The sequence below is a fragment of the Microtus oregoni genome, unplaced genomic scaffold, assembly GCF_018167655.1.
Source record: "Microtus oregoni isolate MIOR12 unplaced genomic scaffold, Mior012 000046F_ref0000063, whole genome shotgun sequence".
NCBI classification, from domain to species: Eukaryota; Metazoa; Chordata; class Mammalia; order Rodentia; family Cricetidae; genus Microtus; species Microtus oregoni.
This window is the reverse complement of record NW_024543220.1, coordinates 17,825,090-17,852,774: the sequence shown is the minus strand read 5'-3', so window position 1 is coordinate 17,852,774 and position 27,685 is coordinate 17,825,090. Positions and strand designations below refer to the sequence as shown.

The following is a 27,685-nucleotide window of genomic DNA, read 5'->3' as shown; positions in this document are numbered from 1 at the left end:
GGAGGAGCAGTGTGGCCCGGAGGCTGGCGTGTGTGTGTGTGTGTTTATGCTATGTAACTGGAGTGGCAGGTCCTTTGGTATTTTTTTTAAATGTTAAATGACATGAACCTAATGCTCAAATCTTTGAGGTCAGTGGATGTGTGAGGAGATACAGCAAAAATCTGTACTTCGAGTCCCAGCAGGAAGGTGTTCCAAAGTATCACATCCTAGGAGCCCCTTTGTTCCGGGAGAGCCCTTGTCTTCAGCTGTACCCCTTAAGGGAAAGCAGTTGTGCAACCAAAGAGATGCCGAACATTTACCTGGGAGCCCTGTGTGATGAGAAGAGTCCTCGGAGGCGAGACTGGGTTGTTTACAGAAAGGGTGGGATATAGCCCGGGATGGGGACTTCATTCTCCCTTTGTGAATCCAAGGGAGCGTCATCTTCTCAAATCACCGTGGTCACTAGGAAAGCCAGGCATAGTGGCTCGGACAGAGGCAGGCATCCAATCTGTGAGTTCGAGGCCAGCCTGGTCTATAGAGTGAGTTCTAGGACAGCCAGAGGTACATAATCTGTGGTGGGAGGGAGCTCTTGCTGGCCTCAAGTTTCACAGACACTTATGAGGAGGGTACCAAGAGCGAGGAACCGTGTTTCGCTCGGGACACTCCGTGGGGCATCCTGACCCTCGCTGGATTCTTCAGAGAGGGACCACAGGATGAGCTGTGCGCGAAGCGCGGCCACACGGCGTGGGGAGGCTCCAAAGCCCAGCCGGGGCGGCGGCGCCAAGGGTGAGGCCGGCCGGAAAGGTTCTGGAACCAAGGCTCCGTCTGTCAGAGCCCTGAAGCCGCGAGCGCCAGGAGAACCTCCTCGGGCCCCGGCCTCACACCACGTTGGCATGCCACGTCACCCGCGCGCGCCCCGGACGCACTTCTGACCCGAGGCAGCGCCCCGGAAGTAGCCGTGGACGTCGGAGCAGGCGGGTGGGACCGGCGCGGATGTGGCGAGGCTGCTGAAGGCAGGTTCCGCAGTATGGCGGGGACGGCACTGAAGAGGCTGATGGCCGAGTACAAACGTGAGTCGGGCGGCTCCCGCCTTCCCGTCCTCTTCCCGGTAGCCTACCGCCGGGCGCTGCGCTGCGTTAGCCCTGCGACCCGGACAGCCCGCGTGCGGAAGGCTGGGCTGTCGCTGTCGCCTGCGCGCCCCGGCCCGCTGCCGCGGGGCAGGCCCTGGGCTCAGATGCGGGCTCGGCCAGCGCGGTCATTGCCCTGCGACCTGGACCTGGTCCCTGGTCCCTGAGTCCCTGCGGGTTTGCGCATCCGTCCTCTCGACAGGAGACGCACGCCGCGGGGCGGTGCTCAGCAAGGACTGGGTTGTCCCTGTAAGGTGGTCATGAGGTAGAGGAGAGTTTGGGGAAAAAGTTGAAAGTGAGCAAAATAAAGATTTAAACCTCCGGCCACGCTGCAGGCGAGAGTTGCTGTCCTGCTGGAGCAAACCAAAGTTTCGCAGACACGGGTTCGGGGACTTGAAAAGACCATTTCCTTTTCTCTGGATCAGTGTTTAGCTCTGTTTTACTTTTTCAGCTCTGTTTCCAGGCCTAAAAACATCATCTTTTTTTATAAAAATAAATAAATAAAGGAGGTAGGCAGCAGTTAGGTTCTGGGACAGGGGTCTAAGTTCTATCAAGTTCGCTCTCGGCCGTGCTTGTTGAACACAAGGGTAGTCACATTAGAGAAAATTTTATTCCCCATCTTCTGTCTGCGCAAAAGCCTCAAACATTATTTCAACCCTATTGTCATTTCGTTTGCAGTTAAGGTCACGGATCATCTAAATTTGGGAGCGGAAAAGAATTCGCATAAAAGGGTGGACCCTAAAATGGGAAAACTGGAGAAGAGGTTAGGGGGGTTCACAAGGGAGAGGGTTCCACCTGCGGTGGCCGCTTGCAAGAGGAACAGGGTAAGGAGCGCTAAGGTGGCCTCTGCTGACAGCCAGTCTGGGACCAGTGTTACAGCCATATGGAACTGAGTTGTGCCAGCGACTTAAATGGACTTGGGTTGTGGCCCTGAAAACTGCCCCAGCTGTCTTGGCTGGGCCCAGACCCACTGACGCATGGAAACCATGAGGTCATCAATGGATATTGTTTTAGACTGTGACAACAGTGACAGAAAATGCATCCATCAGTACCAAGCATGAGAAGTGAGGGCTTTTGTTTTTTCCCCTGTGTCTGTAAAACTCGATAAAGCCCCTCTGAGTGTGTCCCCTCTTTTATGGCTTAGCATCTGGTTTGTCGTGTTTAAGACAGTGTACTCCAGTGTTAGGTAGACTCAACAGGAGTGGCCATGGTTGAACTAGTGTGCCTGCCCCTTAGCTTCTGGTGCTGGCTTCCATGAGTTTCTGACATGTCTCTCCCCGGGGCCATCTTTTCCTGGGTGTATGGATGTCCAGATTTCCCACTTGAGAAGTCAGCAGGCATTGGTTTAGAGCCCAGCCTAGCCAGTATGCTAAGTCTGGTCTGGTACATCTGGTGAGACCCCGTTTCCAGACGGTGTCACCATTCCCAGTTCTGGACAGACTTGAGAGTGCTTTAATTGCAGTTATTATGTATTTATGTGTGAGCAGGCCAGTGCCTGGGCGTGTGCAGAAGTCAGGACAACTGGCAGGAGTCGGTTTTTCCCTTCTTCTGTGTGGCTTCTGGGAAGCTTGAGCTCAAGTTGTCACACTTGGCAGTAAGTGTGTCTACCCCTGAGTCATGCCTGGGCTCGAATGCGAGGCAGTGCATCACAGTAGAGGCATGAAGCAGAGCAAAGCTGTTTACCTGGAGGCCAGAACACGAAGAAGCGGAAAGGCTGGGCTCCCCATGCTCCCTATGCTCCCTTTAAGGATCTGCTCTCAGTGACAGCCCTCCTCTTCTCTCTGGCTCCTGGCCATGCCTGGTGCTGCTTGCTGTGGTATGTTTTTCACAAGCAGACACTCAGCAGCACCGGAATTGCCAAAACTGAGCCAAAACTTCCCTCTTTGTAGGTGGTTATCTCAGGCATTTTGTTACAGTAATGGCCAGCCGAGTAACTTGGTGTCCATGATCCCATGCTTGCAAAATAGAGCACCAACAGTGGCTTAGAGTCTTCATGATTTCTCCCCTGAATTACCATTCTTTTCCTTTTCTTCGTGTTTGCCACTCTATCTCCAGACAATGTGTAGTTTCCTTTTGTCTGTCTGTCAACTTAGTAGAAAGTATACAGTATTATGTTTTGTTTGCTTGTTTTTGCCTTGGAATCTCTTGCCCAGCATTGTGTCTCAGTTTCCTTTCTCTTGGAGCTTGTGGCTACAGTTCACTCTCCTTGCTGAGTGGATTTCTTTTTATGAATAAACCGGAATCCATCTGTTCTGCTACCCGTAGACGCTTAATTTGCAGTTTGATTTTTGTAAGTCCTGCAGTCGCGAGCAGTTTTGAAAAGCTCTTGGTGCCCATGTGCAGGTTTGTATTGGAGCATAATTCAGACTCATGGAGCATTTGTTTACTCTATTTTTTTTTTTTTTTTGTTTTTTGTTTTTTGTTTTTCGAGACAGGGTTTCTCTGTGGCTTTGGTGCCTGTCCTGGAACTAGCTCTTGTAGACCAGTCTGGCCTCGAACTCCCAGAGATCCGCCTGCCTCTGCCTCCCAAGTGCTGGGATTGAAGGCGTGCGCCACCACCGCCTGGCCTCATGGAGCATTTGAATGACGAGCCTGTTTCATGCTATGCTAAACTGTTTCACTCTGGCTTTTCCAGTGCCACAGCTGAGAGTCTCGCTGCTTCTGCTTTTCATGTAGTCTTTAGCTTCTGGGACTCTGGTAGACATAGCATGGTATCCTGTGGCTTTAATTGATATATCAGTGATTATGAGTGAGGTAGCAGCCACTGTTCATGTCCACGGGCCAGCTTTGCCTTTTTTGGTGAAATGTCTATAGCCGGCAGGCTTTCTTTCTTGCTCCTGTGTGTTCATTGCATCATCTGACCTGTGAATACTGGTGTCCTCAGAATGCCCTGCCCTACGACCCGTCTGTCCTCCTGACACTGCTGAGCTGTGAATACTAGTGTCCTCAGAATGACCCATCTGTCCTCCTGGACAGTGCTGAGCTGTGCACCATAGTGTCCTCAGAATGTCCTGCCCTACGACCCGCCTGTCCTCCCGGACAGTGCTGAGCTGTGCACCATAGTGTCCTCAGAATGTCCTGCCCTACGACCGCCTGTCCTCCTGACACTGCTGAGCTGTGAATACTAGTGTCCTCAGAATGACCCATCTGTCCTCCTGACACTGCTGAGCTGTGAATACTAGTGTCCTCAGAATGTCCTGCCCTATGACCGCCTGTCCTCCCGGACAGTGCTGAGCTGTGAATACTAGTGTCCTCAGAATGACCCGCCCTACGACCCGCCTGTCCTCCCGGACAGTGCTGAGCTGTGCATCATAGTGTCCTCAGAATGTCCTGCCCTACGACCGCCTGTCCTCCCGGACAGTGCTGAGCTGTGAATACTAGTGTCCTCAGAATGACCCGCCCTACGACCCGCCTGTCCTCCTGGACAGTGCCCCTCTGCTTTCACTGCTGTAGTGTTGGTACTTCTCTGCACTGGGCACGGTTGTGTCGAGGGTTGCCCGTGCTGCTGGCCTTGGTGCAGTGTCCCCTTACTCTTCCAGCAGCAAGTGATGGCGCAGGGCAGGTAGTTCCAGCTGTTGTGTTAAAATCTTGACAGGGCTTGCCAGGGTGGAGTGAGATTTCTCTGTGGATTTCTGAGTAGCCATCTAAAATGTATGACTTGTTTCTGGGAGTGTCCACTGATGATATTTTGGTATTTTCAGAAACCTCTGTTGACCCTGAATATCTGTAGATATTCAGATAGGGAGCAGTGATTGTTCCTTTTCCTTTTTAAAGGTTTTGTTTGTATTCTTTGTGTGTAGTCTTTGCCTATATGCATGTCTGTGTACCATGTGCTTGCCTCGTGTCTGCAGAAGCCAGAAGAGGGAGTTAGATCTCCTGGAGCTGGAGTTACATAGAGACAGTTGTGGGTGTTGGGCACTGAACCCGGGTCCTCTGTAAGAGTAGCTAGTGCTCCTAACTGCTGAATCATTTCTCTAGCCTCATGCGGTTCCCTTTTAATGTTGAGTGGTAATCCATTGCATGGCCAGGCTACTCTGTTTAAACATTTGCTTCCTGATGATCACTGCTATGAGACTGCTGTGAACATCATGTGCTTGTCTTCGTTTCTCTTGGCATAAATGCCTGCTTAGTTTAGAAGGCTCTGCCCAGTTGTCTGATGCCGCTGTTCCCACTAGCACAGATGCTCCGCAGCTCTTTAGAGTTTTTAATTTTTTCTCCTTCCTGTTCGGCTTATGTTAGTGTCTCCAGTGGCTTAACTTGAAATTTTCTCATAACGGACAGTGTTGAGTCATTGCAAGCTTACCGACCATCTGCCTTTTTTGATGAAATGTTTATTTTTAAATTGGGTTGTTTCCTTAGCTTGTACACTTCTTTAACATTGCCTTTTATTGGATATTTGCCTTGCCAATATTTTCCCTCTTTGGCTTGACTCCATGTGTCATTTCCCCAGTCCACTGGTTCCTTTATTTTAAAACTTTAGGTTTAGTTTATTTCTGTTTACATGTAAGTCTGTGTGTTTCACAGTTAATACCTGTAATCCATTTTAAAGTTTCGTGGGAGAAGTCAGGGTCCCTTTACATATTATCTGGGAGTGTTCCAGCTGTGTTAGTTTGCTGTGCTGTGCCTTAGACTAGTGGAGGCAAGAGAATCTGATTTTCTTGCAGCTCTGAAGGCAAGACCTCCAGAGTTAGGGTGCGGGACAGGCCTGTCTACCTGGACTCAGCAAGGACTCACTTGAACCTGGTTGTCTCTGTTCAGCATGTCCTGTGCAGTGTGTAGAACATGCCAATGTGACCCCTGGCTTTCCCTGGTTTTCCACTGTAGACTTTGGGGCTTTTGTGCTTTCTCAGTTTCTTGAAAGAGTAGCCTCTGCAGCCGTCTTTCTTGTTCTTCCCAGTGTATCAGTGTGATAGGCTTCTAGAAACGGAATCATTGGACAAATTTGTATTTTGTTTGTGTAGTGGCTACTTCTTAAACTACTTTTAAGAAAAGTAGTTTTCATTTATTTATTTATTTATTTATTTATTTATTTTTTGGGTTTTTCGAGACAGGATTTCTCTGTAGCTTTGGTGCCGGTCCCGGAACTAGCTCTTGTAGACCAGGCTGGCCTCCAACTCCCAGAGATCCGCCTGCCTCTGCCTCCCGAGTGCTGGGATTAAAGGTGTGTGCCACCACCGCCTGGCGAAAAGTAGTTTTTAACAAATTACCATTTTCAGGGAATAGTCTTTGAAATTTTCTGATATGGTTAGTAATTGTTTCTCTTCTAGAATTTATGTTTATCAGTAAACATGGAACTGTGGTTTCCTGTGTTGCCGTGAAGCCTTCCTGCCGTTGACTGCAGTTCATCTCTGGCCAGCAGGTGTCACTGCTGGATAGCGAAGTGGGTGGGATGGTGCTAGCTGCACAGAGCCTGGGTCTACAGCATTGCTGGTCTTCTGCCGCAGGCTTGACCTCCCCGTCTCTCTAAGGGAAAAGTGGTGTCTCAGGAAGGTTCTGAGGGAACTCTACAAAGAATACAGCTATTCTGCAGTTTGTGCTAGGTGATCTTTGTTCCATGCATTGTGCCTCAGCCCCTATTTTAGCAGCCTCATTTTAAGTGTTTTTGTTTCATCAGGGGTAATGGGACTAGATTTCAGATGACGGAGCGTGTAAAGCCTTGGCAAGCTGGTTCTGTTCTTTATCCCAATCTGTTCCTGTGATAGAGATACAGAGGGAGACTGTAGACTGTGTTGTTGGGAGGTGCTCCCTCCATCCGTCCTGGTACTTGGCCTCTTCCTCTGCCTTCTTACCTCCTTGAAGTGTGCGCACATCTGGCCTCACAGCCTCTTGTTCCTTCTTCTTGCCTGGCCTCTCCTTATCTTCTGTCTCTCTTCTTTCACTGTAAACAAAAATCTTTATTGCTACTTTGTGTTTATAAGTGTTTGCCTGCATGTATTAAAGTGCACTGCATATATACAGTGCTACAGAGACGAGACGAGGGTGTTAAATCCCCTGAAACTGGGGTTATTGGCATTTGTAATCCGCCATGTGTGTGCTGGGTCCCTGTACGAGCAGTGAGTTCTCCTAGCCACTGAGCCTTCTCTCTAGTCCCTTATTCACGTTTCCCCACCAGCGTTTTTAGTTACATTTACTTGTGTGTCTTGGGGGTGTGGCTGACATAATATGACATTCATGTGGATGTCAGAGGACAGCTTGTGGATCAGTCTCTCTTTCTATCATGTGGGTCCTGGGCTTTAAACCCAAGTCACTAGACTTGGCAGACAGAACCGTCATCGGCCGAGCCTTTTCTTAATAGTGTCCTCTGTTGTGTATTTTCCAACTTAGCCCCCTTTTCCTTTTCTGGGGTGATAGCTAGAGGCCCACAAGATGGTCTAGCGCTGTTTTGCCTTTGCAGGTTTTCCTACAGTGCAGCCTGTAGGAAACGAGGCCATGTCAACCCTGGATTGCTTACCATTAAGTGAAGAAAGCCTGCATGATGTGTCCCTGGTGGACTGGGGAGGTTTGTGACCTTTGAGATTGTGTACAGCCCTAACCAAAGAAAGCTTTGGCAGGGTCTGCTGTGGTGTCTGTCCTGTGACTGTGTCCATGACAGGGTGTTCTTGTGCTATTGGATGTGCTCTCCCTCCTCCTCTCTCTCCCCTTTCTCTTCCTCTCCCCTCTGCTCGCTCCTGGGTGTAGTATACGGCAAGGGCAGCAGGGCAGGCAGTAAGAAGTATTCCGTGCCCTGGAGCGTTAAAGTGAAGTTAAGTTTGTTTTGTGAAGACCAAGACAGCCCCTCTTGTCAAGTGTGGTTCTGTTAGTGTTTCTGTGTCTCTGTGGCCGTGTGTTCTCTCCTAAGAAACCCACTTTCTAACCGCACATATGGATGCTGACCTCATAGCAACTTTGAGCATCTCACCATTTCTTACTGGCTTTAGATTTCTTTGGATGATCAGTTTCCATTCTTTGTTTCTGGTCTTTTGCCTTAATCTTATTTAGCAGGGTTACTAATTTCTGTTTTTCAGAGGTCACCATGTGGCTCTGCAGGCCTTTTGTATGCTTGCTGTCGGTCGTCTTGATTGCATTGGCACTCAGATGATGCAGTGTACTCTGTGCTGGTTTTCTTACTGTGTGACTTGTCCTCTTTCCATTCACTGTTTTCCAAGTGTGTCCGCAGGTTTGGTGTCTGTTCACACAGGTTGTATTCATCTGTAGGTCATTACCACAGCAATATCTAATGTGAGTGACTTTATTAAGCAGAAATGCTCATTTGGGCACAGTGGGGCACACACACAAGTCTTTCTTGCAAGGCAGAGGCCAGAGGGTAGCTGCAAGTTTGAGGCCAGCCGGGGACATAGTGAGTTCCAGGCCAATCCAGGTTTTACAGGTGACACTCTGGCTTAAATTTCTTTTTTTAGCTCACATTTTTGGAGTTCGAAGTACAAGGGTCTGTGGGGTGACAATGGGTGACCAACGTCGTGGTGACTGTAGTGGTTTGAGTGCGGGATTGTATGTGACAATGTGATCACACCTGGCACAGGAAGCCAGAGAGCAGCAAGCCGCTTTTGTAACCACCCTGGAGTCATGTACCAATGTCACACATGCCCCTAGCTCCTAAGGTCATGCTCTTCCCCACCCCAGTACTGCTAACCTGCTTTCAACACTAGACTCTTAGGGACACACCCCAGACTGGAACATGACCTGGACTAAAAACCATGTTGCCAAGAATTGACATGCCGCCTGGTGGCCGAGCTGGTTGTCTGGTCTTCGGCAGCTCCTGGTCTTAAATGGCTGAGACTCTGTAGTAGGCCTGTCTTCCATGTCATCGTCATGGTGGGCATCTGCACTTCTGCAGGGTGGTGGCCAAGACCACTGACCTGGAGAGTGATAGATTTGATTATGCCTCTTCCTGCCACCTCAGCCTGGCCTCCTCCTTCTGTTCTGTCACCTTCAGAAAGGTTTGAGCTCTTTTTTTTTTTTTTTTTTTTGGTTTTTCGAGACAGGGTTTCTCTGTGGCTTTGGAGCCTGTCCTGGAACTATCTCTGTATACCAGGCTGGTCTCGAACTCACAGGGATCCGCCTGCCTCTGCCTCCCGAGTGCTGGGATTAAAGGCATGCGCCACCATCGCCCGGCAAGGTTTGAGCTCTTAAATGATAGGAAATGCCATTTAATTAGGAAACAGCCCATTTTAGATTGTAAGTGTTTGTCAGAGGAGCTGGCAGGAGCATGACAGGGTACAGTATGTACCCCATTGTTTTCACTTCTTACTGGTATAAAGGGCTGCTCAGAGCCAGAGTTGGTTTCGGGGCTGGGCATTTATTTGGGAACAGAGAGCTGCCCTCTTGGAAGACTTGTACGCTGTAATGTGGTTCATATATGATTCATGAAAGTGTTCTGCTAAGTGACAATGTAACATATTCTGTCTGGTAATGGCTCTGCTCCTTAACTTTACAGAATTAACCCTGAATCCTCCAGAAGGAATTGTGGCAGGTAAGGGCCTCAAGTGACTTCATTATGATTTTCTTCCAATTGTCAAAGTGGCCTTCTAATTAAGATGTGGAATTTTTTTCTTTCCCTGTAGGCCCCATGAATGAAGAGAATTTTTTTGAATGGGAGGCATTGATCATGTAAGTTAATTGTTTTTACCCGCTGTACTGGAAACCAGGCCTAAGGGTCTCTACTCTGATGTGTTGAGTGGGTCCAGGCAGGCCTTGTTCTCTGGGCAGAATCCAAGTGAACACGGATCCAAAGGAGAGGGCAGTGTTCTTTTAGCACCAATGAAAACATTTAGTTGGGAGCTGGAGAGATGGCTCAGAGGTTAAGAGCATTGCCTGCTCTTGCAAAGGTCCTGAGTTCAATTCCCAGCAACCACATGGTGGCTCACAACCATCTGTAATGGTGCCCTCTTCTGGTCTGCAGGCACACACTAAAACAGAATATTGTATACATAATAAATAAATAAATATTTAAAAAACATTTAGTTGTGAATATTGGCTCTGGATAGTTTCAAGATGGCGATTTTTAATGTCATCTTGAAACTTCTTAGGGAGAAACAGTCTTCTTAGGAAGCAGCAATTCCTTACTTAGCTCTTTGCTTTCACACCATAGACACACAGAAAACTTCCGTGTGCCCAGAGCTGTGGGGTTTCTCCCCACAAGAGCAGCATCCAAGATGCTCTGATGCAGTGCGGTCATGACACCGTCTATCTGGAGAGTGGCAGGCCCCCAGGCTGAGGTTTCTGTCCCCAGGACGGCTTCTGTTTAGGCCTAGCCTTAAGTCTGAGTGTCTGGAGCTTCTGACTAGCTAGCTGCTAGCCGTCAGGGTTCATGTGACCCATCATTATAGCAGCCCCTGAAAGCGAGACACTTCACTCACAGTCAGTCTCTTACAGAGTGCTTTTGGGTTTGGTTTTTGAAGTATAGGTATGAGTGTTTTGCCTACATGTGTGCCTGGTGCCTGTGACGGTTAAAAAAGGGTGTTAGATTCTCTGAAACTAGAGTTATAGACAGTTGCGAGCACAGGTACTTCATAGCACATGGTGAGTTCTTGTTCCTCCTGTGAGCTGCCACACATGGGCTGGCCACAGGCTCCAACCCCATCCTGTAATGCCACTATCTCCTTTCCCTGATGGCATATATAACTCTGATAACCTGCATGGAAGCCCAGCTGGAGCTGTCTAGTCAGCTTTCTTGACCTCCCTTTATGCATTACTTCCTCAAGCCTAGACCCTTCTGGAAGGAGGAGGGTCTTATCACCTGTCATGGGGAAAGTTAAGTCAGAGAATTTCTTTACGATCTGACTTGGGCAGTTTGTCTAAATGCTGAAGGCCTGACCCGAAAGAATGACTTAGAAACCAGAAACCATGGCTAGAAGCGAAACAAAACAACATATGTGTGTATTTATCAATATATATCTGAAAGGAATGGTATCGGCTCAGGGCCCCCAAGACCAAGTTCTCAGCACAAAGATTTATTTTCCCAGAGGGACAGAGGGCAGGGGATAAGAGACAAAAAAGGAGCTAGAGGATGTGAGAGAAGGGAAAGAGAATGAGTTGTATTAATTTTTTGCTCTTTTGGCTTTTTAGGTTCTTTTGGGGCCCCACCACCCAGCTCCCAAATAAATCACACACGGAGGCTTATTCTTAGTTTCGAATGCCCAGCCTTAGCTTGGCTTGTTTCTTGCCAGCTTTTCTTAACTTATATCATCTCGAATACCTTTTGCCTCTGGGCTTTTATCTTTGTCTATTTCTGCATACCTTTCTTTACTGCTTTCTCCTTGGCTTGCTGGGTGACTAGCCAGATGTCCCCTCCTTCTCTTGTGCCTTGGTCTCCTATTTATCCTCTTTGCCTGATAACCCCACTTATCCTTGCCTCTGCTTGCTATTGGCCGTTCACCTCTTTATTAGGACCATCAGGTGTTTTAGACAGGCACAGTAACACAGCTTCACAGAGTTAAACAAATGCAGCGTAAACAAAAGTCACACACCTGAAAATATAGTCCCCAACAAATGAGAGAATGGGGGCAGTGGTATTTGTCCTGGAGGGACAAGGGACTGCATCCGGATAGAGGGGAGATAGACATGGCACATAGGAAGATGGCAATTTATGAAGGTACAAGGGGAAACCCCAGGTTAGGATGAGGTGCTTTGTTTTAATGGGGCATGTTAATTAGGTAAGCCAAATTAAATTAGGGGCTTTTGATGCTAGACTTCAATACTTTGATAGCTGGACCTTGAAAGTCAGCCTTAGGAGGAGGAAGTGGCCAAATAAGGGAATAGACCTTTGGGTCTAGCTTGCTTTAGGAATGTAATCTAATGGTTTTTAGCAAGGCTGAGGGAAGTGGGGAGAAGGACAGGGCCTGCCAGAGCCACATTCTTGTGTGGGCTAGTGTCCCTTCAATATTTATATCCCATAATTCACAGTAGTTGTGATGGATTTGTGTCCAATAGTGTAGGTGGCTTTTCTAGTAGGAAAAAGGTCCTTAAAGTAGTAGGTGGCCAAAGGGACCTCCCGGAGCAACATTAGACCTGAAAAACCAGGGCCTCTGCTTCTTCCCCGCTTTCTCCTTCCCACCCCACTTCTGGTTCTCATTTTTCTGTTTGCCTTCTCTGGCTTGCAGGCCTTCCACTGTTCCTGGTCCTGAGTATGATGCAGCTTATACCAAAGTGAGCTTGTGGCTCCTATGCCCAGTCTCGATTTTGTGATATTTAACTTTCAGTCACGTTAGAAAGAGCAGCAGAGGGGCCCTGAGTCTAGAGTGTTCTCTTCTCTGGTCCATACTCAGCCTGTTTAGCATTCTTTTTCCTACTTTAGATGTGCAAGAAAATAAAGTTAGGTTAGACTGAGAAAGCCACACCCTGTAATCAGGGTCTCAGTCAATAATCATTTCCAGTTAACTACAGTGTTTCAGGTTGGACTTTGTTGGTTGAGAAGCACTCTGGGGGGACAGGGTGGGGAGACACCTGGTGTGAACTCTGAGCAAGGTAGGACTCGTTTGTGCCTGTGCTTATAGCACATTGGTGTGTGTCCCATCGGTGTGTCCATCCCACCCCCAATGCTCAGAGCCCTGTCCATGCTATCAGAACACGGCATCATCTATGACCAAGCCTTTTTATTTTTAATTTTCAGACAGGGTTTTGCTAAATTTACCAGGTTGGTCCTTTTTTTAAAATATTTATTTATTTATTATTATGTATACAATATTCTGTCTGTGTGTATGCCTGCAAGCCAGAAGAGGGCACCAGACCCCATTACAGATGGTTGTGAGCCACCATGTGGTTGCTGGGAATTGAACTCAGGACCTTTGGAAGAACAGGCAATGCTCTTAACCACTGAGCCATCTCTTTAGCCCCTACCAGGTTGGTCTTGAACTCACTCTTGTGGTTCAGGAAAGGCCTTGAACTTTTGATCCTTTTCCTCAGCTTGCTGAGCTGCTATAGGCCTACCACATTAGTTCCTAAAGATCTACAAGTTGGCCTGCAAAAATGTCTGGTAATTTTTGCCTGTGAAGGTTAGGCTGTGCGTGAAATCTGAGTGAAAGTGAGGGGTTTTGATTTTATTTAAGTCATCCATAAACACTATCTAGAGAAAGTCCACTAGACCTGATGCTTGTCAAACCTTAATTGCTTGAGCTGTGTCACATTTTTGTAAGTTTTCTGGAGTCTGTGTGCACCGTGGTACACTTGAGCCTTGTGTACTTGAGGGGTCTGTTCCAAGTCTCTGGTGGATGCTGGAAACCTTAGGCTGTAACAATAACAACAAGAACTGGTAAAGTGGAGAAATTGGCCTGCATGGTGGTGGCGCACGTCTTTAATTCCAGCACTCGGGAGGCAGAGATAGGTAGATCTCTGAGTTCAAGAGTTGCCTGGTCTACTGTTGTGAAATTTAGTTTAGGATGTGTTACGTTTGTTTATACGGAACATTTGTTTAATGATGCAAAGATGTGTTGCATTCTTTTATGTTGCATTTGTGTAACTCTGTAAAACGGTGTTACTTTGCCTGTCTAAAACACCTGATTGGTCCAATAAAGAGCTAAATAAATGGTCAATAGCAGAAATGGGCTGGGCTGCCAGGCAGAGAGAATAAATAAATAGCAGAAGTCTAGAAGAGGAAAGAAGAGGGAGGAGCGATAAAAGGAGGAGAGGAGGATGCCATGGGCCAGACACACAGACAAACAGAAACATAGCCAACTAGGGAGTAGGAAGGAAAGAAAGAGCTATAGAATAAAGAAAGGTAAAAAGCCCAGACAAGAGGTAGTTAAAGAGAAATGGGATATTTAAGTTAGAAAAGTTGGCTAGAAACAAGCCAAGCTAAGGCCGGGCTTAAGAATAAGTAAGTAAGAATAAGCCTCTGTACATTTATTTGGAAGCTGGGTGGTGGCCCCCAAAGAGTAAAAGAACCAACTACAGTCTGGTGTGTGAGTTCCAGGGGAGCCAGGGCTGTTATAGAGAGAACCCCGTCTTGAAAAACCAACCAAACAATAACCAAAAACAAACAGAAAAATTAACAGTATTCTATAATGCAAGTTATTTAAAACTTAGGAGTCATTTCTGGAACTTGCTGATTGTTAGCATTAGATGTTGGTGAAGCCATGTAAGACGGAGGATTCTGTTTCTTTTCGGTGAGATGATACAGGCCTGTGGCCATTGCTGCCCCTAGGTAGGTCATTGCTGGGGGGCATGTCAGGTGGAGTCTGTTTACTTTTGTTTCACTTACTTTACAGTGCTGGGAATCAAACTCTGGGCCTCCAGCCATTTCCCCAGGCATTGTTTGCTTTTTAAAGAAGCAGGTGATCATGTGTGTGAACTGATGTGTGACCTGCTTGTTTCATCTGCCATGTCCTGTGTCAACACAGACACACCTGCGCTTGCTCACATGCCATCACAGCAGCACGCCAGCTGTAGGAGCAGCAGTTGTCAGGAGGCTGCAGAGGTCAGGGCACCGATGATCCTGGAATATTTAGAAGTTGTTGGCTCATGTGTGTCCACAGTAGATGTGCTTAGAAGCTCATTGAAGAACAGTTGAGCTCTCTAGTATGGATTTTAAAAAGTCTGTTGAGTTAACTATTACTAATTTTAGATAAACAGTATAAAGTTAAACAAATATTTTGAAAACCTGTCTTAAAAAGTAATTACAAGTGATATTCAGGAGAGCACGTTTGTATTTGAATAAGGCTTTTGCATTAGTGTGGAATTCCCCTGCTTCAAGATCTAGTGACTTTGTGGGTTTTGGTCCTGTTCCAGACCCTTCACAAACAAGAGGCCGTTTACAAATGTTCTTAAAACATCTATCAAGGAATTAACTGTCCTCCTGTGGCTTTGTCTCACCCTGCTGTTTTGGCAGAGAGCTGACTGACTGGAGGCCTTTCCTCCCTCAGAATCTTGCTGGTTTCTAGGGCCTCCTCTGGCCCTGGTAGTTTTGGACTCTGCTTGTCTCATGGAAGCCTGACACTGCTGACTTTCTTTGCCATCGCCTTGACTCAAGGCTCGTTTGATCTGTGCTTGGGCCAAGCACTGAGGGCTTTGGTAACTGGGCCCTCATGTGCAGATGCAGCTATGTCGTTGGCTGTGCTGTCGTGGTGACTGAGTACCGAGAAAGCAGCTGAGGAGGAGGAGAGCCATTTTAGTCCGCAGTTTATGGTTCCGGGGCTCACTGTGTTTGGAGCTGAGGTGAAGTAGACTGTCACGTTGATGAGAGTTGTGCTGGAGGAAGCTGCTCATCTCAGGGTGACCAGGAAGCAGGAAGGGAGGAGAGAGGACTAGCCAGGGACAAAACACACCCTTGAAAAGCACCCGTGACCCATTTCCTCCAAACAAGCCCCACCCTCTAACAGCCTATTCAACTGACACCAAAACTCAGTTCCTGCAGTACTCAGTCAGCCTGGTGACCCAGTCACTTCTGTGTACCACTGTTGTGGCTGAGTTTATGTCCCCAAATGAATCCACAGAGTCAGATTTCCAATGCAAATTATGTGAGGGTTTTTAATATTCAATCTCAAGTTTGGACCAACACTTTTCCAGCGCCCATGCATGGCGGGTACAGAAAGTGTGGCAGGGAACCCTGGGAGGGCAGAACTTTTAAAGGGAAATGCTGTAATCAGGGGAGTTCCTGCCCCATCGACTTGGGATTGGGTAAGGAGGGCATAGGGTAAAGTAGACAGGATGCCTCCCAAGAACATCTGGACCTTGTTAAATTTTATGGCCCTGCTCCCTAGCTCCTTAATTGGCTATTTTAAGATATCTGTTCAAATTCTGTGATTGCACACATTTCTGGAGCTGAGATTGGCCCCCTGCTCATTATATGGCTTAAGATGAAGCCCCTTCTTTAAAACAGAGTTTGCAAAGTCAGGTTCTTGTGACCACACTTTGAGTGCAGGAGCCTGGGAGACACTTCAGGTTTCCTGGAGCTGGTGTTACAAGGAGTGATGGGCTGCCCCGTATGGACTCTTAGATCTGAGCTCAGTCCTCTGCAAGACTAGCATGTGCTTTTAGTCAGTGAACGGCCTTTCTAGCTGCTTTAGCTGGTTTAACATCATATAGAACCTAAGGAAGTTCAATGATTATATTACTCTTCCATTGCTATGATCAAATGCCCGACAAAAGCAATATAAGAGAGAAGACGCATGCCTTTACTGCCAGCACTCAGGAGGCTGAGGCAGGTGGATCTCTGAGTTCGAGGCCGGTCTGGTCTACAGAGCGAGTTCTAGGACAGCCAGGGCAGCAGAGAGAAGGTGCCAAGGAGCAGAGAGAGTTTATTTTTGACTCACAATTTGAGGGTATAGTCCTTTATGCTGGCAAGTTGTGGCAGCAGGAATGTAACACAGCTGGTCACATGGAACCCATGGTCAGGAAGCAGAGTGATGAACGCTCGTGTCCAAGCACTCCCCTTTTGAAGATTTGTTTATCTGTATGCGTATTTTGACTGCATGTATGCATGTGTACCATATATGGTACAGTTGAAGCCAGAGCTCACTTGTCTCAACTTGACTAGAGTTAGGACAATTGTTAGCCACCATATGGGTGCTGGGAATTGAACCTGGGTCCTGGAAGAGCAAGTGCTCTTGACTCCCTCTTTTATTTGTTTGGCAGTTAGGGTGGGTCTCCCATCTCGGCTAAACTAATCCAGATAGTCCCTCACTGGGAAGCAGAGCAGAGGCGATGCTAGGTGATTATAGATTTTGTCAGGTTGACAAGCAGTGCCAACTGTCCCAGTAGCTTCTAGCTCTCTCCACTTCCACCTTGGATCCTTTCCAGTTAGTTTTCTGTAAGGAATGAAGTGTAGGAGTCAACCTTCACTCTGCCTGGGGCCTCCACTTGCCTCAGCACCTTTTCTTGAATTTGCCCAGTCAGTAATCTTGGCATCTTTGTCAAAAACCAAATATAACCATGATTCAGGGCCTTAGTTTTAGACTTCCTAGTTCACTGATCTGTGCCTGTCCTTCTGCCACGTACCACACGGTCTGATTGTTGTAGCTGTGGTTTTACAGTTGGCAAATATGAGTCCTCCAGCCTTGTTCATTCTGTTAGACTTCCGCCTGTTCCGGGCGCCATGACTTTCCATGCGCATGTTATTTTCTGCAGTATTCCTGCTGGGGTTGTGGAGTCCTCAGATCTGTTTGTGTGTGGCCACCTGAATAACATTGTGCTCCAGGCTGTAAGTGTGGGGCATTTGTTTATTTAGGCTTTTCAGAAATGAATGTCATTCCCATCACTCATACACCGTGGTACAATTTTAACTCTTAATGTGATCCCCTTTTGTTGCCAGGGTGTGTGTGTGTACGTACACACGCAGGAAGGCCTGCAGAACCTTGCTGCTGAAGGAGGAAGTGCTGCTAGCTTTTTTGCTTACATTTTTCTGTATTTGGCAATTTTTTAACATGAGTAAGATTAGCACTTGTTAGACAGTGGTCTGTGTGTTAGAATGCACTCTGCAGTTCTTGGTGCCCTTCAGTGAGGGTGCGTTTATGGGTTTTAGCAGTATCTATCACAAAACGTTAGGGTGTGGCTGTGTCTCCTTTGGACAGAGTTGACCTGAAGTTACAATGTGGAACAAACCCTGTTTGTTACCACCTGGCTTCTGACAATGGAAGGATCTTTTGACTACCACAGAAGAATCAGGGTGTCCCTGTCTATCCAAGTTGCTGGGACAGCAAAGGGACCTGTGTACCTTTTTCCTAGTCACAGCTTCCTACTGTGGTGTCCTATTGTCGACTAGGTGGGAACACACAGTCTCTGATGATCCCTGCTGCCTAGCCAGTGACTCACATCAGCACAGCATGTGGCCAGGTGTGTGGGTGCTTGCAGCCCTCTTCCCTCACATGATCTGGGCCCTGCTGAGGTAGGAGCAGCTGGAGAAGCCTTTGTTGAACTGTGGAGTGGAACACTCCTGCGGGGTTTTGCTGAGGGTCTGTGGGTGGTAGGGGAGGTTGTTTGTGGGTTTGCCCACTTTTTTATATGCTGTGTATCTAACCAGCCTTACTGTAGAGATTAGCAATCTTTAGTAATTGATCTCTGGTTCTGAGTTCCAGAGAGGGGGTCAGTCTTTTATTTTAACACCTCTTACAATGTAAGACAGTCTGCCATCTGTCAAGACCTTTCATAAAGAGAACAGCAGAGTGGCTTCTCTAACATGAGTGGCAGGTGGGGCCGAGCAGCTGCAGCATCAGGAAGGAGACTGCTCTGACCCTCTGCTGTCCAGGTACAGGCTTTTTCTCCTTAGGCTTCACTTTGCAGCATCCAAAAATGAAAGGCAAGCTTCCGGTGGAGTTCCGTGTTTACAGGTGTATTGCTGTGTGGTCTGAGGCAGCTCTGGAGGACAGGCTGGGCTAGGCGGTCATCCAGGCAGGGATGGCAGTCATTGGTCATTCTTCCAGTCTAGCCTCTTGCAGACAAGAAGCCAGGGAGGCCTTTAAGGAGGCATTCCCTAAGGGCAGCAGTTATGGCACACACTCTAATGGTGTGCTGGGGAATTGTAAGTTAGGCCAGTGTTTGCAGTCAGTAGATGGAAGTTGTTTGTAGGCACCACAGGGTGTCCTTTCCTGTTCTGTGAGGTGAGGGTCTTTACTCCCAGAAGCGTGGGATGAAACTTGTCCAAATGCTGTTGGTTCTGTTTCTCTGTCCTGGGCAGGAAGCTTTTCTGTGGCATTTCCCACCTTTGGCAGGCATGTCCCTGCACAGTTTGCCACCTGCATACCTGTTCAAGTGGCAGGCATGCTGGAAAAGAGAAAGAAACCCCAGTTTAAACCAGCAGTAAGCCTGGGTATGCGCAAATAGCTTTGCTATTTAAGATGTGGGCGCACTTGAGGAAATGTTGGGTCATGCTTTAATGCTACGAACAACCCAGTAGACTTTTTTTTTTAAATAAAGCCCCATTATGAGAAACAAAGACCTGTTATCAAAGCATTGAGCAAATGCCATGTAACTCATTCCAAGGGCACTACCCAGTTTTTTCTTACTCTAGACTCAGAGGTGCCAGCCATAGTGAGACCCTACAGGCTACCTTCTGTCTCAGTCTTGTCTGTCTGTCTGTCTGTCTGCCTGCCTGTCTGTATCTGTCTCTCTCCTTTTGAGACAGGATTTCTCTGTTATGTATCCTTGACTGGCCTGGAACTCTCTACATAGATCACAGAGATCCGCCTGCCTCTGCCTCCCGAGTGCAGGGCTAATAGCATGCACCACCATGCCTGACTAGCAGGACTACTTCTGAGATGGTGTCTTTGTCCGACCTTCTGACTGCAGTTTTAAAGACTCCATTCTGCATCTCCCAGCTTTGCTCAATAGTAAAATAGCAGTAGTTCCCTTGACCCCCTTAACTGAGAAGGATGGGGATTGCTGAAAGGTGGCAACCACCTCCATAGTGCTGGACAGATCTTACTTAGAAGAGGAGGGTCCTCAGGGGTCCATCCAGGCCCCTGCAGCATGAGAGAGGAAAACTCAGCTGGACCACACCCTGTGAAGGTGACTGTGCTGCTGCTTCCTGGGGCATCATCTGCCCTGGCCTGGTGCCAGGACCCCAGGGGACTGTCAGGCAGCATGTCATCCCTCCAAGGAGAAGAGCTATTCACTCTTGTTTTTGAAGTAGCACAGGATCGCTTTCCAGAGTCAAGGCTTGTCACTGAGGGAAAAACTTGGCTTAACAAGACACTGCATTGTTCTTTCGAAGCCCTGGGTGTGACTGCACATGAAATTAAAGGGTTTTTTCCCTTGCTCTCTTAATTGTGGAGCTAAAATAGTGCAGCTGGTATTGTACAGATCTGTGTATCACTGTGTATCTAAAAAGAACTCTATCAAAACTTTAAACATATTGATATTGTTTTTGTTGTGTTTTATCTGTGGGAACATATGTGTCTCTGTATACATGTGTGCGTGCAGGTGCATATCTGTGCCACATGCATGTGGAGCAGGAGAGCAACTTCAGATGTTCATCAGGACAGCTTGTTTCATTGACCTGGGATTTGCTGATTTGGTGAGGCTAGCTGACCAGTGAGCCTAGGAGATCCCCCAGCTCACCTCCCCAGTGCTTGGGTCAAAGGCGCAATGGCAGGGGTGACACACCTGCCTGTTTACCTGGGCTATGGAGCCTGCGCCCCCAGATTATTTTTCTTACTTTTATGTGTGTCAAGGTGCTTGAGTCATAAGTACAAGTGTCCCCAGAAGCCAGAGGAGTTGGATCCCCCTGTAGCTGGAGTTCCTGGTGATGGCGAGTTGCCCAGTGAGGTGCTGAGTATCAAACTTGGGTCCTTTGGAAGAGCAGTACGTGTTCTTAACTGCCAAGCCACCCTCCCCGCCGCACCCTTTGTTCTTTTTGTTGTTGTTTTGAGACAAAATCTTATGTGGAGCAGAATGCACTAGATGTTAGGCACCACTACATCCAGCTAAGTTTGTATTTTATTTTATTTATTTATTTATTTATTGTTTTTTGAGACAGGATTTCTCTGTAGCTTTGGAGCCTGTCCTGGAACTAGCTCTTGTAGACCAGGCTGGCTTTGAACTCACAGATCCACCTGCCTCTGCCTCCTTAATGCTGGGATTAAAGGCCTGCGCCACCACTGCCCGGCCTAAGTTTGTATTTTGAGAAAATCCTTTCTTGTAAGTAAAGATGGCTTTTGAATCAATATCTTGTAATTTTCCTTAGACTGTGAAAGCCCAGGTCCTTATCACTGTGAGGGTTCTTTCTGTGTTAGGCCTGCTGTCGCAGGGAGGCAGGGCTGTTTATTATTTATTTATTTGAGACAGGGTATGAATAGTACAGGACTTGTTTTTTACTGGTCTGCTGGCTGTTCCAAGGTGACCTTTCCTATGCTAACATTGGAAGCTGTCAGCTAGCATTTCTGCCTTACTAAGTTTATGTAGTGGAGAATGTCTACGGTCTTTTCAACTGTTGATACGGATTGTATTAGTGAGCTTTGGAAGGAGGAGTTGGTCTTTGGCAGTACCCCTCTCCTGTTTCCCTGCCTTCAGGTCTCAGTCCTCATCTAAGGCTCTAGGATTTGAACAGGACTCCAAAATGGCTTGCTCTAATTCTGCTATTTACATACTAAGAGTTGACTGGGTGCAAGTTGGAGTCTTAGGGCCAGGTGGGTTTGCTGTGGCCTAGGTTTCTTTTCTATTGAGCATTAGTGGAAGGATCACATGTGTGCCCTCTTTGTTTAATAGGTACAAAATCACATTACATTGGAAAATTCAAAATATCCTTTGAAATACATTCCTTACTCCTCATCTCTTTGATTATGATTATTCTGTGCCACAATTCACACCTCGGTCCTCACAGAAGCTGGACCTCTGCCGACAGTCACCTAACTAGGACTGCAGTGTGCTTGAGTTTCTCTATGGTGCAATTATTATGCAACGCTCTGCTGCCTATGTTTAGCCTTATGTTTATGCCTCAGGTCCAAAACAGCCGAAACAGCTCTCAGAAGAGCGGCAGTTTGTTTAGATTCTCCGTGTTCTTTTTTAAGCAGTGATGGTATCCTTCTCCCACTTCTGAGTCATGGCAGGCTTTGCAGTTGTATTTATTTCCTCATTTTTAGGGGCCCTGAAGACACTTGCTTTGAGTTTGGTGTTTTTCCTGCCATCCTGAGTTTCCCACTTGACTACCCCTTGAGTCCTCCGAAGATGAGATTCACCTGTGAGATGTTCCATCCCAACAGTAAGTGCATCTGAGTGTGGTTGACAGGGCAACAGAATGGTGCTGTGTTAGCAGGAGGCAGGGCTCCTGCAGGCACATGGGATGCAACACTCCAACACCACGTTTCTGTATGTACATTTCTAAATGACTGGTAGATTCCAAACTGGCAAATCAGTTATGGTGCGAACACCAGGATTTCCATTTTGAAGGTCAGCTTAATGTAGAGAAGCAAAAAATGTTGGAAGTTAACACTAGCTATTCAGTCCAGCCATCCCGCGTTGATGGGCTTACTGCAGCTTTCAGGCCTTGAGAGCTTTGTGGCCTTCATTGGCCTTTGTCACAGTGTCATTTTTAATGACAGAACATTGGAATTGGGCTAGAGAGATGGCTTAGTGGTTAAAAGCACTTGCTGCTCTTGTAGGGGACTCAGATTTGATTCCCAGCTCACAGCCAAGCTCCAGGGAATCTGATGCTCTCTGCAGGCATCTCTGGAACCGAGTCTCTTGTGGTACACAGGCACACATACAGCAAAACACTCATGCACATTAAGAAGTTGGAGCCAGGGCCGGGCCATGGTGGCGCATGCCTTTAATCCCAGCACTTGGGAGGCAGAGGCAGGCGGATCTCTGTGAGTTCGAGACCAGCCTGGTCTACAGAGCTAGTTCCAGGACAGGCTCCAAAGCCACAGAGAAACCCTGTCTCGAAAAACCAAAAAAAAAAAAAAAAAAAAAAAAAAAAAGAAGTTGGAGCCAGCCTAGTCTTCCTATAGCAGTGCTAAAGGAATGCTCTCGTTAGACGGGATGCAGACACTTAAGAAGCCTTGAGACTCCGTAGAGGTGACATGGTGATGCAGTCAAGCCTATTGTTGACTGGGAAGTAAGGCAGTACCCAAAATGATCAGAGTTTAGTCTTCAGGAAACAGTTTGTGCCAGTATGTGTGGGAAGGGGCACAATATTACGGCCAGTAACTCTTCTGATTGGGATTATTTATTTATTTATCTATTTACTTTATTTCTGGTATTATATATAAGAGATTTGAGGGGTGAGGTGCTTGATATAGGGATCACACTGCCCAGGATGATCTTGAACTCCTGATTCTCCTGATTACTTCTCCCAGGTGCTAGATTCCATGCATGTGTTACTGTGCCCAGCTTACCTAAGAGAAATGGGGCAATGTGCTGTATTTTGAGTGATGGCTTTTAGAGACATGTTCCTTCTTGTAAATGATTTTTATTGCCACTAATAATCCTGATCTTAAAGATCTGATCCTGGAGCAGAAATTCAAGTAGGATATTCTATTTTGTAAAAATAATACCTATTTGACACCAGGTTTTTTTGTTTGTTTGGTTTTGTTTTGTTTTTGTTTTTGTTTTTTAGTTTATTTCAATTTTATGCATTTGGATATTTTGCCTGCATGTATGTCTGTGTAACATGTTCATGGCACCCACAGAAGCCAGAAGACTTGAGTCAGATTCCCTGAACTTAGAGTCAAGGACAGTTCTGAGCCATTTTGTGGATGCTAGGAATCGAACCCTGGTCCTCTGGAAAAGCAGTCAATGCTCTTAACCACTGAACGGCCTCTCCAACCCAAATTGATGTCTTTTTATTTTGTAAAAATAATTTTGAAGTGAGTGTGTTGCTAAATGTCCACATCTTCTCTGTACTTAAGTAATCCAGTTGCCTTGCCTCTACTCTAGCCATATGGACATAGATGGGGCGGGGGAGTCCTATCAGTTGAGCTAGGGATGTCTAAATCCTGCTCTTCAGAGTCCTGTGAAGAGTCTTGGCTTCTGGATACTTGTATTTTGGAATTTTTGTCTACTCACCTTTCACCTCTTTTGATGGGAATGCTCAGAGAAATCCATAGCAAGGTGGAATCCAGTTAGTTGTGACTGGTTAATGCTAGGTAGACTTGGTCCTAAGCCCCGTTGTCAATCCCCAATAGGTCTGGCCTACTGCTGGTAGGCCTTTCTAGGATTTGTGCCATTAGGAAGTGTCCTGTTACTGCTGTACAAATAGCTGGGCCTCTGTCTGCAAAGCCTCCTCAGCACAGTGGCACCATATCTGGGCTCATGTGGCTGCCTCTGCCTTTTACAGTCTATCCTGACGGGAGAGTCTGCATCTCCATCTTGCATGCCCCAGGCGATGATCCCATGGGCTATGAGAGCAGTGCTGAGCGGTGGAGCCCTGTGCAAAGTGTAGAGAAGATCCTGCTTTCGGTGGTGAGCATGCTGGCAGGTGAGCCGTGAATTCTGTTTTCTATTACTGTAGCAGGCCTGTACTTTTCCAAGTGTGAGCATACTTCCGTGACTACAGACTATATAGGACTTGCTGGATTGTTGACAGTTTGCTATTCTCTGATCTTTGGCATTTTCATTTATTGGGACCCTTCTGTGTGCCATAGTACAGGGGTATAATGCTCAGGACAACAGATACCCCAATGTGAGGTCCCCGTACTTTCAAGGAATTCGCAAACCCGCTGACAGTTACCGGCCAGTGTGGTAAACCTGACTGCAGAAACACTTCTCTAGGTCTCTCTGCGGTGAGTTGGGACACTAGGAATTGACAAGGGAGGTGGGAAGGAAAGGCATTTGGGACTGAGGAGCAGCTGACAGGGACAGGAGCCCTGGGACTGAGCCCAGTGGGCAGCCCTGGGAGCTGCATTGGTTGCTCTATCCTGCAGTTTTGCCTTAGAAAGACCATCTGTGTGGAGCTGGTAGGTATAGGGATTGGGATGGGAGCAATGCTTTTGACTGCTCAATCTGATATTCAAACATTTGTATACTCCCTGCCAAGAGAATGGGTGGATTTAGAGGGGCTGGAGAGTGCAGGCTTTCAGACTCCCCTCAGTGTATGAGGACTTGTATTGCTTACTCGGGTCCACGGAGGTTCAAAGCAATAGGATTCAGTCAAGAGAAGTTGGGGTGTGTGGGAAAAGGTGTTGACCAGGTTGGGGGTGGGGTTCCTGTCCCATCTGGTCCTGCAGTCATTCACTCCCAAATAAACACACAGAGGTCTACGTTGATTATAAACTGATTGGCCTTTTAGCTCAGGCTTCTTCTTCTTCTTCTTTTTTTTTTCTTTTTTTCTTTTTGGTTTTTCGAGACAGAGTTTCTCTGTAGCTTTTGGAGCCTGTCCTGGAACTGGCCCTTGTAGACCAGGCTGGCCTCAAACTCACAGAGATCTGCCTGCCTCTGACTCCCAAGTGCTGGGATTAAAGGCATGTGCCACCACCGCCTGGCTAGCTCAGGCTTCTTATTAACTCTTATAACTTATATTAGCCCATAATTCTTGTCTGTCTTAGGCATGTGGCTTGGTGCCTTTTTTGGTGAGGCAGTCACATCTTGCTTGCTCTCTGTCTGGCTTCCTCTCTCTCTGGGTGATGATTGCAGACTGAAACTTTTCCTCTTCTCAGAATTCTTGTTGCCCTACCTATATTTCCTGCCTTGCTACTGGCCAATCAGTGTTTATTTAAAATACAAGTGACAGGGTACAGACCATTGTCCCACAACAAGAAGGGGGTTTCTGTCCCCTGAGGGAGCGTCTACAGATTGCTGGTGGTGAGGGGCCTGCCGACCTGAGACTCAGTGCCCTGCTTGTGCCAGTCTCCCGCCTCCCCTCCTCAGGCACAAGGCCCTGGTTCATGTTGGAAGTCCATTTGGCTCCGGAATGATCCATGAAAGGTCCGTGGTCTTGATGAAAGGAGGCTGTGGTAAGTGCCTACCCTTTCATTGGCAGTTGCCTGTCTTTTCAGAGCCCAATGATGAGAGTGGAGCGAATGTAGATGCCTCCAAGATGTGGCGGGATGACCGTGAGCAGTTCTACAAAATTGCCAAGCAGATTGTACAGAAGTCTCTGGGGCTCTGAGGCCACACCCTGCACACACCGAGCAGACCAGCGCTGTCCTCCAGAACACTCGCCACAGTGCTGCCGTGCTGACACCAACACAGGCAACCGCGGAGCCACGGCACCTATTGTTCCTTCCTTTCCATCCCAGACAGGCAGCTCCCCTAAATCATGACTGGAATAATGACAGCGGCTGCGTTGCTAAGGACTCCTCCTGCTGCGCCTCAGGGAGGGGTCCAGGCCGTCCTCACTACCTCTCCCAGCCACAGGGTGCTCAGCTCTGCTCCTTCCTGCAGTGCTGAGGACCTGCCTCTGTCATCCACCAGGGACTGGGGATACCAGTGCTTCTTCTGAGGACATGGGGCCTTGGAGAAAGCAGTGTGAGCCTGCTGTCCCTGCCTCTAAGTTCCTAGGTGTCCCAGGAGGCACTCTGAGCTTCTTTTGACACTTTGCACTTACAAGCCTAGGCTGCCTTTGACATGGTGACAGAGGCTTGCTGTGTGCATCACAGATGTCACCATAGCCCCCACCAGGGGCTATTATGTAAATGGGTTTATGAGAAGAGGGGACAGTGGTCACCAGGACTGCTGCTCTCCCAGTTGCATCCATGTCTGAGTTACTGGTGCACTTGAGAGCAGGCTGGGACCGCCAGGGTTTTAGTGTAGCTCTCGCCTGGGGGTTCTGTAGATATACATGCGGTTACACCAGGTTTAGCTCTAGGATCAAATTGTTCTTCGCTGTCAGGGTTGGAAGGGAATCTGCCACTAGGTGCTCAGCAGAGGTGCACATTTTGAACTAGACAAGCTGGGGAACACCTGTGGTACAGGCCGGGGTGGAGGGTCTCACACAGCAGGACCATGCTGAGCAGCAGTGCCCGAGCAGGCTCCACAAGCAATAACAGATCTTCAGTGTAGGTGGATGTTGGCCTTTTCTAAACAGGTTATATTTACAATGAGTTTCTATTTTTAAAGTGCCGCTCATCTGTGGGTGTGCGCAGTTCTCCCTGCACACGATCCGCTTTTCCCCACCTACGTGTGGTCCCAGCAGTGGCTGGCGCTGTGCATGTCTCGTGGTGTTAGTAGTGCCCGGCTCTGGGGCTCCCGGTGGGGACCTGTGGGGACCTCATGCTTTCTTTCTCCCAAGGGAGGCCGTTTCTGTTTGAAACGCAGCGGAGTCTGGTGTTGGGAGTCCAGGAGAAGGGAATTGTACCGAAATAGTATTTGTAGGCCACTGAGATGAAGCCCTCTGAAAAGAAGTGGTCTGTGTGGGGACATGAACACATACAGAGTGGCCCCAGCTTGTCGCCACCCTCTGGCCTCCCTGGCAAGCGGTGGAAGACAGGCATTCTCTTTACAAAACAAAAGTATTTTTATTCATTTGTATTTATTAAATGAGAAAAAGAATCCTCTTGTGTTCCTCTTCTGTGGTGGACTTTAACTGCTGTTGAATAAAAGTGTATATCCCACCCCCACAGCGTTTTCCTCTGCTGTTCTCATAGAACCTTCGGGAACCTGAGCCTGGGTCCCCTTCCGGAGTTGGTTGGAGGCAGCTCTGTGGGTGCCAGGTGCTCTCTCCAGGCTCCTGTTTCCTTCTGTCTCCCTTCTCCTTTCCGCCTCTCTCTGGTCTCCAGGACTGGGGATTTTCCGCTCGGGTCTGTAGCAGGATTCAGGAGCCTATGAACTTGGAGATGTGGGGTTTAATAACTGTGGAGCAGTCTGTGAGTATGGGGTCCAGGGTGGCCGCTAGCAGATACCCGACGGCACTGTGCTTCAGGTGCACATAGCGTATTCTTGCCACGTCATCCCCCAGGCTCTCACTGTGTAGCCCTGGCTGGACATGACTAGATCTGCCTGCCTCTGGCTCTTAAACACTGGGATTAAAGGCATTCATCACTACGCCCGGCATTGTAGTTTACTCTTGAAGCAGTGCTGCAAAGGTACAGTCGATGTTGAACTGCCTTAAAAACCAAGTTATTTAACAAACCTTAGTCCTCTGGTAGACCCTTCCAAGGGTCAGCCTTAGTTTCCCTTCGCTCTGTTCCTGGGAGAATGCTGCTGTGGGTAGAGGCTTGCAGCCTTTCTACCTGGGGAGGTAGCTCCCAGTCATTGATCGGGCCTGGGTTTGACTC

The 27,685-nt window shown here is 47.8% G+C and overlaps 1 protein-coding gene across 1 annotated transcript; it reads left to right on the top strand.

The window, feature by feature from the left end:
* Positions 1-927: 927 nt before the first annotated feature.
* On the top strand, positions 928-27,022 carry Ube2g2 (ubiquitin conjugating enzyme E2 G2). The gene is made up of 6 exons (XM_041634262.1): positions 928-1,049; positions 9,541-9,576; positions 9,668-9,713; positions 21,614-21,732; positions 23,809-23,949; positions 25,466-27,022. The coding sequence occupies exons 1-6, from the start codon at positions 1,007-1,009 to the stop codon at positions 25,576-25,578; spliced, it is 498 nt and encodes a 165-aa protein (XP_041490196.1). The 5' UTR covers positions 928-1,006; the 3' UTR covers positions 25,579-27,022.
* The last annotated feature ends 663 nt before the right edge of the window (positions 27,023-27,685 follow it).